Source organism: Lolium rigidum, chromosome 3 (assembly GCF_022539505.1).
Source record: "Lolium rigidum isolate FL_2022 chromosome 3, APGP_CSIRO_Lrig_0.1, whole genome shotgun sequence".
NCBI classification, from domain to species: Eukaryota; Viridiplantae; Streptophyta; class Magnoliopsida; order Poales; family Poaceae; genus Lolium; species Lolium rigidum.
The window spans coordinates 285,668,927-285,683,810 of NC_061510.1; the positions used below are offsets into that span (position 1 = coordinate 285,668,927).

Here is a 14,884-nt window from a genome sequence, read left to right on the forward strand (position 1 = left end):
ACAAGATACTGCAGATACCTGGGGGGGTGTATTAGAATGTTAATATGGGTATTATATCATTTATTTAATGATTATTATTGGAACTTGAATTTAAATACTTATATGGTCATGAATTTATATTTTTACTTTAATTCACTTTTTATTGTGCAATCAATTCTATTTAGAATTATGAGAGTTAATACTTTCATCTCAAAGTATTTCAGGGATTGTTACTATGTCTTGGTTTTCATTTGAGGACTTAATCACTGGCATTTCATGTGAGCAACATTTTCTTAGGTTTTTGTAGGTTTTGATTATAACCCAAATTCAAGGTTAGTATTAGTACTATATTTTAAATATAACTTAAAAATCCTAGAGTATGCATTACTCTCCTCAAGGTTGGGCTTTATTTACGAGAGATAAGTGGTTGATCACCACACATGGATTTAATTGTGAGTTTAAGCACTAGATGTTGCTTGGGTTTAATTAGTGAAGCATAGGATTTAGCTAATGAGCAATTCTAGGGTTCACATCACATTCTCCTAATGGCAATTGGTTTGAATTCTCAATTAGGGCCTAGCTTTATATTATGATCACAATAGTGATACATAAACTAAGGTTGAGATTTAATTCTAGGTTGTAGAGATGAGATGACAACATATTGCATGTGCTAGGGTTTAATCTCCTCTAACCATAATAATATGGTTACTTGCTTCCTATTTTATGTGCTTCCCTAATTACTAAAGATTTGAGAATTGGTTTTATCTTCTACCAATTAACTTCTATTATTATCCTCAATTTATCATTAAAGTTGTTATAGTTCTTTTTATAGTTAACTTTGGTCATATGGATGGATGGTTTCTCACCATATTAAATATGGAGTTTTACTCTAAGGTTTTCTTAGGTTCTTTATTTTATGAAATATAGATATGGTAGGATTCTACTTATGATCACCAAATGGTTCACAAGTAAAAGATAAGATATAAGCCTAGGGTTGCTTACTAGTTATCTTCCTATAATTTCATGTGGGAATGAAATCTACTTATTCTAGTAGGGTTTAACTTATCCTCACATACCTCCAGCAGCATGATCATGGATTAGGCATGATCAACTTGTTCTTAATATCTCTACCTTAAGTTCTTAGGGTTTATGATCATCACTCAATTTATAATGATCAAGGTTTGGCTTCCTAAGGTATCTCTCCTTGAATGGGTTTCTCACTCTCAAGATCAAGTGTTGTATTGATCAACTAAATATATACTTTCTTTTATAGTTTCTTGATTCATTAATAGGTAAAGCTAGGTTTAGAATAAATGGTCTCTCTTATTTGGGAAGGCTTGAATAATACTCTAGGGTTCCTCTTGAAGATGATGATTTGAATACTTGGATGCATAACCAAGGTTTAGCTTAAGGTTTGTCATTGCTTTTCTAATAATTATAATAGAACTCTCACCTCTCTAGGTTTGATGCTTAATAATGTGGAATAGAGAAGAATACATATTTCTAGAGTTGATCTCCATGTCATGTTTCCAAGAATGAAGTAAAATGAATACCATGAGGTTCATGGTAGGATCATGGATTAGTTTAAGACATGGAAAAGATAAGTCAAGAATGGTTTCTCCAATTATTGTTACTTGATTTCCAATTAAATGGATGTTCATATGTTATGGCAAGGATTACCATGTTGTGATCTTTTGTATGATCAAGCAATTGATCATTGAGTAAAGTGTTGTTGTGTTGAATATTAATTCCATTTGATCTAACCCCCTTAGATCAAATCATCTCTACCCAAAACAAGGTTTTAACAAAGTCACATTGAGGTTTATAGCGCTTGACTTGATGAGCTACTTCAATTCCACCAAGGTCAAGTGAAACTTCGCTATCTGTGACTGTTTTACTTTAAAGCGCGAAAATTCCCTAGATTTTCTATGCATGAATGCAATGCACACATCTGATTCCTCTATTTTTGTAACCCCAATACCTGATTTAATCCCTGCTTCCCTCTGCGAAGGCCATTCTTCTACTTTATTGTTGAGTCAGTTTACCCATTCTTTCTATCTTAGAAGCAAACACTTGTGTCAACTGTGCATTGATTCTTACATGTTTACCTATTGCACTTGTTATATTGCTTTGTGTTGACAATTATCCATGAGATATACATGTTACAAGTTGAAAGCAACCGCTGAAACTTATATCTTCCTTTGTGTTGCTTCAATGCCTTTACTAAGAATTTATTGCTTTATGAGTAACTCTTATGCAAGTCTTATTGATGCTTGTCTTGAAAGTAATATTCATGAAAAGTCTTTGCTATATGATTCATTTGTTTACTCATTATCTTCATCATTGCTTCGAATCTCTGCATTCATCTCATATGCTTTACAATAGTATTGATCAAGATTATGATAGCATGTCACTTCGTAAATTATCCTTGTTATCGTTTACCTACTCGAGGGCGAGTAGGAACTAAGCTTGGGGATGCTTGATACATCTCAAACGTATCTATAATTTCTTATGTTCCATGCTACTTTTATGATGATACTCACATGTTTTATACACATTATATGTCATATTTATGCATTTTCCGGAACTAACCTATTGACGAGATGCCGAAGGGCCGGTTGTTGTTTTCTCGCTGTTTTTGGTTTCAGAAATCCTAGTAAGGAAATATTCTCGGAATCGGACGAAATCAACGCCTAGCATCTTAGAATTCCACGAAGCTTCCAGAACACCCGAGAGCCACCAGAGGAGAGCCACAGGGGGCCCACAAATGGGGCTGGCGCGGCCCAAGGGGGGGCGCCCCCCTACTGTGTGGCTTCCCCGCAGCCCCTCCGACTACGCCTCTTCGCCTATTTAAGCCTCCCTGACCTAAAACATCGACACCGATTGACGAAACCCGAGAAAACCTTCCAGAGCCGCCGCCATCGCGAAACTCTAATTCGGGGGACAGAAGTCTCTGTTCCGGCACCCTGCCGGGACGGGGATTGCCCCCGGAGTCATCTCCACCGCCATCTTCACCGCCATCGCTGTCTCCATGATGAGGAGGGAGTAATTCACCCCGGGCTGAGGGCTCTGCTGTAGCTATGTGGTTCATCTCTCTCTTTGTGATCTAGTTGAATATCATCTATGTGCTACTCTAGTGATGTTATTAAAGTAGACTATTCCTCCTCCATGATGTAATGGTGACAGTGTGTGCATCGTGTAGTACTTGGCGTAGTTTATGATTGTGATCTCTTGTAGATTATGAAGTTAACTTTTACTATGATGGTATTGATGCAATCTATCCCCCTTTCATAGTCTGTCGGTGACAGTGTGCATGCTATGTTAGTACTCGGTGTAATTGCGTTGGTCTATCATGCACTCTAAGGTTATTTAAATATGAATATCGAATGTTGTGGAGCTTGTTAACTCCGGCATTGAGGTGCTCTTGTAGCCCTACACAATTAGTGGTGTTCATCATCCAACAAGAGAGTGTAGAGTGGTTTTATTGTGTGATCAATGTTGAGAGTGTCCACTAGTGAAAGTAGGATCCCTAGGCCTTGTTTCCAAACATCGAATCTCCGTTTGTTTACTGTTCCGTTGCATGTTACTCGCTGCCATAATTTATTCAGATTGCTATTGCCACTCATATTCATCCATATCATTTGCATCTCACTATCTCTTCGCCGAATTAGTGCACCTATACATCTGACAAGTGTATTAGGTATGTTGGGGACACAAGAGACTTCTTGTATCGTGATTGCAGGGTTGCTTGAGAGGGATATCTTTGACCTCTTCCTCCGTGAGTTCGATAAACCTTGGGTGATCCACTTAAAGGAAACTTGCTGCTGTTCTACAAACCTCTGCTCTTGGAGGCCCAACACTGTCTACAAGAAAAGGAGTGTGCGTAGACATCACACGGGAAACGGGAAATGAGTGGGAACGAGCAAGATGTCATGTTAGGGTTTGCCGCTGTTCAATTTGAGCAACATGGGTCAATTTCGAGTGGGGAAAATTTCGGTGTGGCAGGAAAAGTAACGATATTTTCTAACATAACTTAGGATTTTAGCTCAATTTAGTGAGCTATTAACGGATTTTTCACTTATTTAGCACTAAAAGTGCATATCTTTAGCTAAAGCGATCTCAATATCCTAAAGGGACGCTATAGCGCGAGAGCATGTTATTTTAAATTTTGGTCCTTTTTTTAAAAGTAAAACGGTTTGTTTAGGGTACTGGGCCGGAATCTTTATCACTATGCCTCAGGCCATGCCCTAAATTGGCCTACATTTGTTCAGAGAAGACGGCCAGTGTTACTTGGGCCCCAAATCCAATCGGCGTGGTTGAACCCTAACTAAACCCTGACACGACGTCGACGGCGAGAGAGTCTTCCTTCTTTCCATCCCAAAATGCGGCACTTCTCCTCCCTCCCGCGAGTGCTCCGCCGGAGCGCCGCCCCCAAACCCCACACCCACAGGCCGCGGACCGCCGCCCCGAAACCGCACCCATCCTCGACCTCCCCCGCGCCGGTTCCCGACGCCAAGGCGCCCGATGCGCCGGCGCCGATGCCGACGAGGCCATGGGAGGAGGCCCTGGACGCGGCGCAACGCGCGTTCTGCCTGCCCCTCGCCGGCCGCGTCCTCGCCGCCGCTGGAACCGGCAACGCCGCCGTGTCCCCCGCCGGAGTCCACGCCGCGCTCGCCCTCGCCGCCTCCGGCGCGCAGGGCGCCACGCGGAGGCAAATGCTCGGCGCGCTGGGCTGCGGCGGCGGCGGCAAGGGCGCCGCGGCCGACGCCGCCAACGTGGCGTCGCGTGTCGTCAAGCGCGTGCTCAGGGACCGGGCCAAGTCTGGTGGGCCGCGGCTCACGTTCGCCTCTGGCGTGTGGGCCGACGCATCGAGGACGCTCTCGCCCGAGTTCGTGGACGGTGCGGGTGGCCTCTACGGCTCAGTGGCCAAGACGGCCGACTTCAAGGGCACGGTATGTCCTATGTCTCCTTCCTCACAATGATTGTGCGGTGATTGTAATTTCAGAGTACTATATATGCTTGCGCCATGAGTTTCAGCAATGTGGCAGTCAAAATGTGAAACGTCTCAATTTCTCGTTCATGAATGTTCAAATGTGCTTATTTGACAGGAATCGTCCCTTTTATTCATTATCATCTGATTAGTTTACGTAATCGACACTTCTATATATGTTGGTGCTTTCTGCTTTACTGTCTTTTACTTATCTGTTCAATTCTTTTGCTATAGGCTTCTCCCTTTGACGAAATTTCTTTCTTCTGGTACTACCTCCATTTGTATTTAATCGACGCAGCTGACTTCACTGCGTGACTGTATTTCGCTTGCTGCTGGCGTCGATTAAAATGGACCGGGGGGAGTAGATGTTAATTGCAGCTAGGGGTATGTGTTTGGTAGAAATTGAAATTTTGGTTAGGGAAATTCAGTATTTGTGTAATTTCGGTTAGGGAAATTCAGTATTTGTGTAATTTCGGTTAGTGCAAAAAGGTAACCAAAATGTTGCCCAAAAACAGGAAACCAAAAAGTTGCTTCGTTTTGGGGTTTACATTGATCACAAGGGACAGTTTCAGCACATGAATTGATTATTGGGACAGTGGATCACGGGACCAATGGTGACAGGGTTCCTTGACTACCGGATGTGGAGCTGGGCAAAAAGTCTGCCGTTCTGGAGCTGGTGCAAAAAGTCTGCCGTTGTGGAGCTGGGCAGATGTCACCTGCGCCGGAGTGGAGAGCAAGGTGTGGTGGTGACTGACTGGAGAGCCAGGCCGTGGACTCGCGGCCACCGCAGGAGTGGATGGATAGGTTGCTACCTTGCAGGCAGGGGGACAGTCAACGCCGGAAACAGGGGTCGCAGTGCTCCTCCTGTTGGTTCAGCGGGCAACGGGAGGCTGGTGGAAGGCAACAGAAATGTTGGTCGGCGGTGCGGGATACTGAGGGTGACTGGTGGCGCAGCGGGGGCGGCAACGCCTAACCTAGCTAAGTGATGCGGGTGCGAGACTGCGGGGTGCGGGATTCGTGGGCTGGGTCCAGGTGGGCCTATTGGCGGAGTACCGGACGAACAGTTCAGGCTGGGCTTTTTTTTGGGTAACCAAGAAAAATACTGAGACGACTGAACTTTGTTCGATTAAGGGTATTATAAACTGAACAAAACCGTGCTAACAGGAAAAACCTAGGCTTTATTTCTTTCGGTTTGCTGTTCACTGGTTTTTATGCCTAGCCCTTGCAACAGGGAAGCCCATCATACCAGTATTTCATCATAAAAGTAGAGGAAATATTTGGTGGAAACCAAGTTACGGTGGAAACTATGTTTTGAAGTTTCTAAAAACCAAATTCAGTCATGAACATCAACTTTCTAACATAACATATTTTTGAAGATTTCTAGGAAACTTCAAAACGTGTTTCCACGGAGTTTTCATTGAAATTGGTTTCCACCAGATACAATCTTGTGAAAGTATAAACTGTTGGGTAATTACTTTAAGATCCTATAAAAGCTTTTTCTTGATTAATTTGAATGGAACGGTAAGATGCTAATCTATTTTTCTAGAAAAAATAACTTGGTGATGCAGTAATCTTGTGGTATAAGCTGTATTACACATGCTTTGTGTTTCTTAATTTCAATATTTATGGAAATTATTTTCTTGATATTTGTAGCCAGAAGATGCTGCTGAGCAAATTAACTCGTGGGTCAGCAAGTCCACGAAACAAACCATTACCTCACTCCTTCCAGATGGAATAATTGACCACAATACAGGGCTTGTACTTGGGAGTGCAGTGTATTTTAGAGGCAGATGGCTGGATAAGACTGATATAGGGAAGACTGCTGAACAAAAATTCTACTGTCTGGATGGAACACCTGTCCTGGTGCCCTTTGTAGAGTATGACAGGACGCGTCTGTTTGCAGTGCATGATGGGTTCAAAGTTATTAAGCTTCCTTACAGGCAAGGAAAGAATGAACGGAAGTTTTCCATGTACATTTTTCTCCCAGATGCTCATGATGGCCTGTTTGAATTATCCAAAAAGATTTTCTCTGAGCCAACTTTCTTGCAACAACATTTGCCAACAGAGAAGCGCCATGTTGGTATTCGGGTGCCCAAATTCACGATATCTTTTCAGATCGACATGAAGGATTTTCTGAAAGATATGGGCCTTGAATTACCATTCCGCCGTGATGCAGATTTCAAAGATATGGTGAAGGAAGATGACTCCAAGGAACCTTTGTTTCTATCTGATGTACTTCATAAAGTAATCTTAGAGGTGAATGATGATGAGATTGAAGAAACTTCTGTGAATCAGAGCACAGGCAAGCCTTTACCAAGAGAGCACTTCGCTGCCGACCACCCATTTTTCTTTGTCATTCGAGAGGAAGTGTCTGCTACAGTTATCTTCATGGGGCATGTGCTTGATCCTTCATCACAGCCGTAGAATCAGGTTTAACACTTTTAACATCATATTACATGTATTTGATATTATCTCTGCTTTCCCGATCTGCTTGATCTTTACTTTAGTACGTGAATAATTCATGCACTGTGTGTCAGCAGGTTGTGTGTTCCTATTTGGCAGCATGCTGCCAAGTAGTTAGGCTTAGTTTACTTTCTCCATCGTTTGCTAAACCATGTTGTGATATTTCAATATATGCTTGTTATCTGCTGCCTAAAAATCTTCAGGCATGTGTGCAATATATAGCAGAAACTTTAATTTACGTGTCTATATTAGAAGTCTTATGTATTGGTTGGTATTGAGTCTATTACTTTGTGGAAACTGGGTGATAGCAGATCGGTGGTTGCACAGTGGCATCACCGTATTGACCAGTGTTAAAATAGTGTGTGGGGCAGATTAACCTTGTTAGTCATTTCGCGGTTCGAATAAACCCGAGTCTTTCACGGCTTCTTTTTAAGAATATACTCTCCCCCTCTGCCCTACGACTTGTCAGTACTTTGTAGTTTGAACTACCAGCCTCCATTTTAATTCTGTCAACAGTTTCTTATTTTGCATGGTTTTGTTGTTTTATTTTCATATAGCATAGTGAGATTTTCATGCCTTTTTCTTACTAGGAATAAGCTAGGAAAGTTCACTATATAGAGCCTTTCATTTACATAAGTTTGTTGCTCTTATACCCAAGTATGAAATCTCTAACTTCGATGACATTCATTCGGTTGTCAACAGGTTTGTCTGATATTTGGTGGTGAATGAAGCACAAGCGTGTGAATCTGTGCCTGTGACACTATTTAACCTCACACTGATCAAAAGTGAAGAATTTCCTGATGAAGTTCAGATGAAAGGAAACAAGGGTATCATAGTCTCACTGCTTAAGGTTCTGTCGGCACCAAGAACTGTACCTGACAGTTATTGTCACCGATCTGGGAACCACGAGTAGAATAGAACACTAATAAAAATACTCAAATGTGGGAATGCCCTTGACGAGGTGAGCAATTCCCAGAGAGGATGAAAGTTTCTTTTTCAGCTCTCTTACGCTTAATTCACAAGGCAACGGTTGCTTCTTCAGCTTCACCGATGGCTACACTCTACTGACAGTGTCGGCGGCTTCGGGCTTTCTTCCTAAAATGGCTATACTGACACTGTTTTATGCACATCAATATCTGTGCGGCAGTGAAACGTGATCTGTGAACATCTGCTGGGCCGCTATTTGTCTTGCTCATCTCTAGTGGTGATGGTGACTGGGCGATGAGGTTGGTGGCCTTTCGACCTGGAAGAAGAAAAAGGATGTCTGGCACTCTCTCAAAACTGTTTGGCTTTCTGGCCTTCTCTAACTGATAATTTGTTCTTTCGTTTTCGTGCCTTTTCTTCCTTCTGTTTGCAACAACCTGGACAGCAAAAGAAATTTATTTCTTGTTGAAAATGTAGCACAGGATTTCTCAAATCAATCTCTGAAGCATTTGCATAGATTGCAGCTTACACGCCAGTGAATAGCTATATTACAAAATATAAGATTGAATCAGGATATAGTTAATTTATAGTTTTTAATCCTAGTTTCTTAGATAGATCAAACGCTGCTCCCTACACGGGAATGCGACATTGGCTCTAACTATTTTCCTCCGTGGCAGATGTAGCATGCACATGCAATGCACATCAGCCAGCCCAAACGGAAAGCAATGTCTATACAAAAGGAAGGGAAATGTGTGACCATAACTTCATTTATTGAACTGTTAAGATATGCTGACCTTCATGTAGAATGCAAGACCTGCCAGCATCACAGTTGCCAGGAGGCCAGTCTGGCCAATTTGGTGGATTGATATTTCCAACCAGAACCAAGGGTGCAGCTTCTGTGGGCCCCTTTGTGCATGCCAACTATACAACCCAGGTGTATGGGCTGTGCAATGCCACAGTGCACCATTTATTGTTAATATATGGGGTAGTATTTAGTTGTGGTATTGTTGGGTTTTAACCAACATTGTGTTGGACTCTCTTCAGGGCATGCTAAATTCTGAAAGTGGCTACAGTTAGTAGAAGTCCAGAAGTGGTTACAGCTTGGGAGCTTGGGGCCCTCAGGGCATCTCCAGCGGGCGCGACGCATTTTAATGTCCACGAGCGTCCGTTTGTGTCGCGCTGCGGACGCTAAAATGACCGTTTTTGTTCGTGCGTCCGTTTGCGTCTGGGGGCTGCTCTAGCGGGGCGACGCATTTATTTATTTTTTCCTTTTTTTTCCTCTTCTCCAGTTAAGAATATAGTTTCAAATATTACATTTTGAAATATGATTTTACACAAACTAACACATAGTTTGGAACATGGTTTACACAAACTAACACATAGTTTGAACCATGGTCGACACAAATATAATTTTTTTTTAAAAGAAGCCAGTTGTGTTGATTTCCGTATGTTCGCTGCCAAGAAAGAACATTCGAGGGCACACCAATCACCCAAACTGGAAAATCCAGCGGGAGGAGACGGTGCCCTTGTTGGTACTACCGAGGAAGAACATCCAGAAACCTTGACTACTGGCTTCGTCTGGCCCGTAGCCAGATTCGCTGCAAAGAAAGAACACTCTAAGTTCTAACTATCGGTGTCCGAGCCGAATTCGCCGGTGTGGTAGTGCTCGCGGCAGCCGTGTCGTCGAACACCTTGACGATCAACTCGTCGTCCCCTCGTAGAGGAAGGTGAGCCGGCAGCCGGGCTCGAGCGCGAGGTCACGGGCAAACTTGTCCCACCCCGTGTGCAGGTACATCTTGCCCTCGCCCGTCGAACAGGACCTCCACGGTCCGGCGGCGAAGGCTGCAGTCGGCCTCCCGTAGCTGCAACTGCGTCGGCTCGACGCCGTCGACGAACTCGGCGAACTTATCCGGGAGCCGCTTGATGGCGAGTGGGTCGTCGATGCGGAGGAGGAACTCGAAGCAGCGCTCCTCCTGCGAGGACGAGGAGGGCGCAGGCGACGGCGAGCGTGGGGTCGTAGTTGCTCCACCACGGCGGCCCCTGCCCCGGCCACAGGGGCGCCCAGGACCGCGGCCTCGACCGCCTCGCCGGCCACCAGGACCGGCCATGGACTTCCTCGCGGGCTTGGCTGCGTCGCAGGAACACCTAGGCGGCGCTACGGTCGAGCTTTGTGGCGGCTAGGGTTTCTTTGGAGGAGTGGATGAGGAAGAAGAACGTGCGCCCCCTTTATATAGGCCGGCGGCATGCGGTGGCCGCGGGACGCGTGGCGTCGCCATTAATGTGGTTGGCGGAGGTGACCGAGGCATCGCCATTAACGTGGCGCAGACTGCCGAAGCGACGCAGCGGCCGCGGCGCCAGTCGCTGGCGCGTTTGAGAAGACGCATCGACGCAGGGTCGCTGCCAGGCGGGCCCGACGAAATGTCCGCCAGACGCTAGCGGACACTTTCCGCGTCCGCCGAGTGTCCGCCAGAGACGCATCTGAGACGCATATTTGGGTCAAGTTTGCGTCTCCGCGGACGGACCGGTCACTTTGGTCGCCCCGCTGGAGGTGGTGCCAGACGCATTTGCGGTCACGGTGGACAAAAACGGTCGCTCAGCGACCGTTTGCGTCGCGCTCTCGCTGGAGATGCCCTCAGGTTAGGGAACACTGGAAACATCATTTTTTTTTTCTGTAGCTGAAACAGGTGCAGCATGGGGTTGAATAGTCTTTGTTGCGCACCTGAGGTGCTGAAGATTAATTCGTTTCAAAGGCACTGAACACAATGTGGTTTAAAGAAAAAGGGATTCACTGCCTTTTTTCCCCCATTTGCGTGATAGTTTGAACCCTTAAACCGGACATGGTTTACATGTAAAAAATGGTTAAACTGGTATAAAATTCAGACACATACATATTTATCTGAGGCTAATGTTTTTAGTTTCACAAAAGAAAAATTGTAAGGTACTGTCTTTTTTGCTTGTAGTATATAATGAGATGCATCAGCCACCTCCGTCCAGCTTGCAGGTTTGGCAACTAGTGAGTAGCCACTAATGGCACGAGCACCTTCTCTGATTCTCGCAAAGATTTGTGAACAAATTGTCAAACTAACAAGTCAACAACCCACATTCTGCTCTGGCTCCCATGCTATTTTGTTTTTCCTTTTGGAGTAGGTAATGGGAACAATATTGGGGTTTTCCTATGATTGAAGGCAGCAATAATATGGGACTGATTGGTTTCCACGTGAAGCCTCGGACAGTATGTATGGCAAACCATCGCACGGGAATCTAGCTATAAGCCACTATGAATCAGTGTGGAACTAAAAAAACAGTTGCAGAAGGAAACAAACTAACAAAGCCAAGTTGAAGTCCTAAATATACTCAAAAACTTTCGCCTGGCCCCTTTGTTGGAATAATACCCTGTGTATCATAGATAAACTATACACACCTGCTACTTAACCCTAAAATGATATACAAAAGTTCAACAGCTAATGTCATGCGACAAAGTTCTTTTTCAATCAAACCAAGTGCCAGAAACCGCTTCCTGCCTCCTCTTCAAGTGCTGTTTCACCATTCAAATATGGTCCAAGGTTAAGAATTGGCTTGGGCTAAGTGATGTTGACACAAGTAGTTGGCATGCAATGCGATCCGTCAAAGAGTGGTGGATTGAAGGACTTCAAAAGCATGAGCAATCAAAGAAGGCTATGGCGTCGCTTGCAATGTTGATCTCTTGGGAAATTTGGAAAGAAAGAAACTCGCGCTTCTTCCGGAACGAAGCTTCTACTTCAAACATGAGTAATGTGATGCCGCGTGGGTAGGCTTTGTATTTCTTTACTTGAATTGGTCAAGCTTTGTTTGGTTTGTAAGATCTGTATAATCTTCTTCTTAGTCAGTGAAAATTGCGAATCTTGTGCCTTATTCCAAAAAAAAGTGCCAGAATCATCAAGCAGATATTCGGAGACACAGATTTTCCAGAGTGCAAAATCCATCAAGTGGAACTTGGGTTTAACTCCAAGGTCAAGGGCAGTATTAACCATTAGAGAGCAGTGGCATAACAAAATGATGTGATCACTGCCTTTCACATCCATCCTATCAAGTTATCTAGCTTTCCCTCCTTCCTAATGGATATGAATTGGCTACGAGAGGGTTGACCTGACGATCAAACATAGGTAGGTCAGACCTAATCATAGTATTCTTGTACAACTGTACAAGATAGAGACCAAATGGAACCGGACACTCCAACTAGCCTACTGATAAGTCCACCTAACCAAACCCTTCCTGCTCCCCTAGCTAGGGCGCCGGTCCAGATAATTCTTGTCAATCACACGCTTATGAACAATGTTTTGAACGACGTCAAGATCAATACTGATGCTCAATCATATCCCCAGGAAATGGTTCTTGGATGAGAAGTTCCGAAACAAAACAGTCAAAAACTGTTGTTTTTGCCACGCCATCCCAAGGGCAAGCAAATCTCAAACCAACATCAAACAAAGAGAGAGTCTGACTTGTTTTTTCTGAAGATGAACAGAGTCTCATTGTAGTAGTTGTATGTCGTGGGAGCGGTGCAGAACACCGGCGAAAGCTTTGCCGGCGTACCTCCCGGTTAGGACTTAGATGCTGGTAAACATCAGTAGCTTTGCCAAAGCAGCCGCGATGTTATTTCCCTTTTGATGTTGGAACCTCGTGGATTCTGTTTGGCCATTTCGTCAACGAGATCGGTGCCGGATTGAAGCCCCTTCTATCAGCAGAAACCTCTATCTGAAACGAGCCTGCACGATCACGACGCAGAACAACACTGATGCTCACACCAGCAGCTCGACACCAAATACCAGCGTAAGTAATCCAGCCAGCATCGCTGTTTGGCACTGTGCTATCGACCCGGCGCTTTCAGCAACACTGTGTTCATTACCGAGAAACAGAGACGTTTCTTGCAGGCGTCTCTGACTAAACTCTGAAACCTTCTCTTAACCTGTCGCCAACACAAGCACACCAGTTCTACACAATTATCCACTCGTGTATGGCCCCTCGTCTGTATTTATTCCGGCTGCCCTGCTTGTAGACGTATTGGCCACAGGCAGCTAGTTTGACAGTGAGTAGAACACGAGTGGTCCTTGGACATGGATGCTAATGATGTCCCCCCTTCCATTATGCTTTGTTTTCCTTTGACTATCAATGTAGTTTTGCAAGCGCTAAACCAAAGACAAAGTTGAACACGATCGTACAAGATGATGTGCTCGGTCTCTGGTCTTCCCATGGGAAAGCTATCGTAGAAAAGTGTGCACCGATAGTCCTCCCGTTCTCATCAAATATCATGGTTTTCAATGTTTAATATGTTCATTCCGAAAATACAGAACGTTTTAAACATGAGCTCGGTCTTGAGTCTGCGCTGGATCGTTAATTTGTTTCACAGATATATAATATAAAATATTTTAACAGAACTCTGCATTTGATGACTAATCAAACAACACAATTTTATTTGACTAGATTCGATAATCTTCTCATATGAAAAATCTAAGCTATAGAGGTTCGAATGGAATTGGTGACTTGGCTAAACATTTGCACTTTGCTGATTGTATTCAAGATCATAATTTGGATGCTTTTTCTTTGGCTATTTCTGAAACTGGTAAACGAGATTTCTCAAAAAGTCTCATTTCAGGCGGCATCGACTTTAAGTGGTTTTCTTGTCCGCCTCGCGAAAGATCCGGTGGCATCTTACTCGGTGTCAGAATAGATACTGTGGATGTGTTGGCTCATTCGGATGGGGTGTTCCAATAAAACTTCACATCCGTTACAAAGCTGACAGCTTTTCATATGAAGTCTTGTCGTTGTGTATGGTACTGCCTAGGAGGATTCCAAAGAGGTCTTTCGTCGCGAGTTGGTTAACCTAGCAAAAGATAACCCATACCCTATTCTCGTTGGGGGGAAGGGGGACTTCAATTTCCTTCGGTTTTCATTTGAGAAGAGTAGAGACATGTTTAACAATCATTGTCCTTTTTTGTTCAATGCAGTCATTGATAGCTTGGACTTAATAGAGATTTCAATGATCGAAAGACACATTACTTGGGCAAACAAGTTTCCCAAACCTACATATGAAAAGCTAGATCACGTAATGATGGATACCGATTGGGAGTATAAATTCCCTATGGTGTCGTTACAGTCTCTAGAACATACTGAAAGGTTGGCGGACCATGATCCCATCTTGATGACCACTAGACTACCTACAATACCATGTACACGCCGCTTCAGGTCGAAGTTGGATGGCTACACCGAGAAGGCATTTGGGAGATGGCCATAAAGGTTTGGGAAAGACCTATTGCTGGAGATAATCCATTTTTTTAGATGGAAGACTCGAAATGAGCCCGAATTTTAAGTAATGAAGCAACCAACCGACTAGGAGTTACAACACACACACACATGCAGACCAAAACACACAACAAAAGACAACACATAAACGCCACAGCGACCACGGCGACACACCAAAACACACAACAGAACCTTGTCTTATGTTGCACCACATCGACCACGCCAAGGATCCAAAGGCGGCGGGGGGGGGGT

At 44.1% G+C, this 14,884-nt stretch overlaps 1 protein-coding gene across 1 annotated transcript; it reads left to right on the forward strand.

Annotated features, from left to right (window-relative positions):
* Window positions 1-4,361: 4,361 nt before the first annotated feature.
* On the forward strand, window positions 4,362-8,840 carry LOC124699610 (probable non-inhibitory serpin-Z9). The gene is made up of 3 exons (XM_047231888.1): window positions 4,362-4,931; window positions 6,623-7,399; window positions 8,135-8,840. The coding sequence occupies exons 1-2, from the start codon at window positions 4,362-4,364 to the stop codon at window positions 7,391-7,393; spliced, it is 1,341 nt and encodes a 446-aa protein (XP_047087844.1). The 3' UTR covers window positions 7,394-7,399; window positions 8,135-8,840.
* The last annotated feature ends 6,044 nt before the right edge of the window (window positions 8,841-14,884 follow it).

Bases quoted from the DNA above. Each gene is read 5' to 3' on its own strand.
- LOC124699610 (XM_047231888.1), top strand. From the start codon at position 4,362: ATGCGGCACTTCTCCTCCCTCCCGCGAGTGCTCCGCCGGAGCGCCGCC. The intron at 4,932-6,622 runs GTATGTCCTATG...TGATATTTGTAG, and splicing joins CGGCCGACTTCAAGGGCACG to CCAGAAGATGCTGCTGAGCA.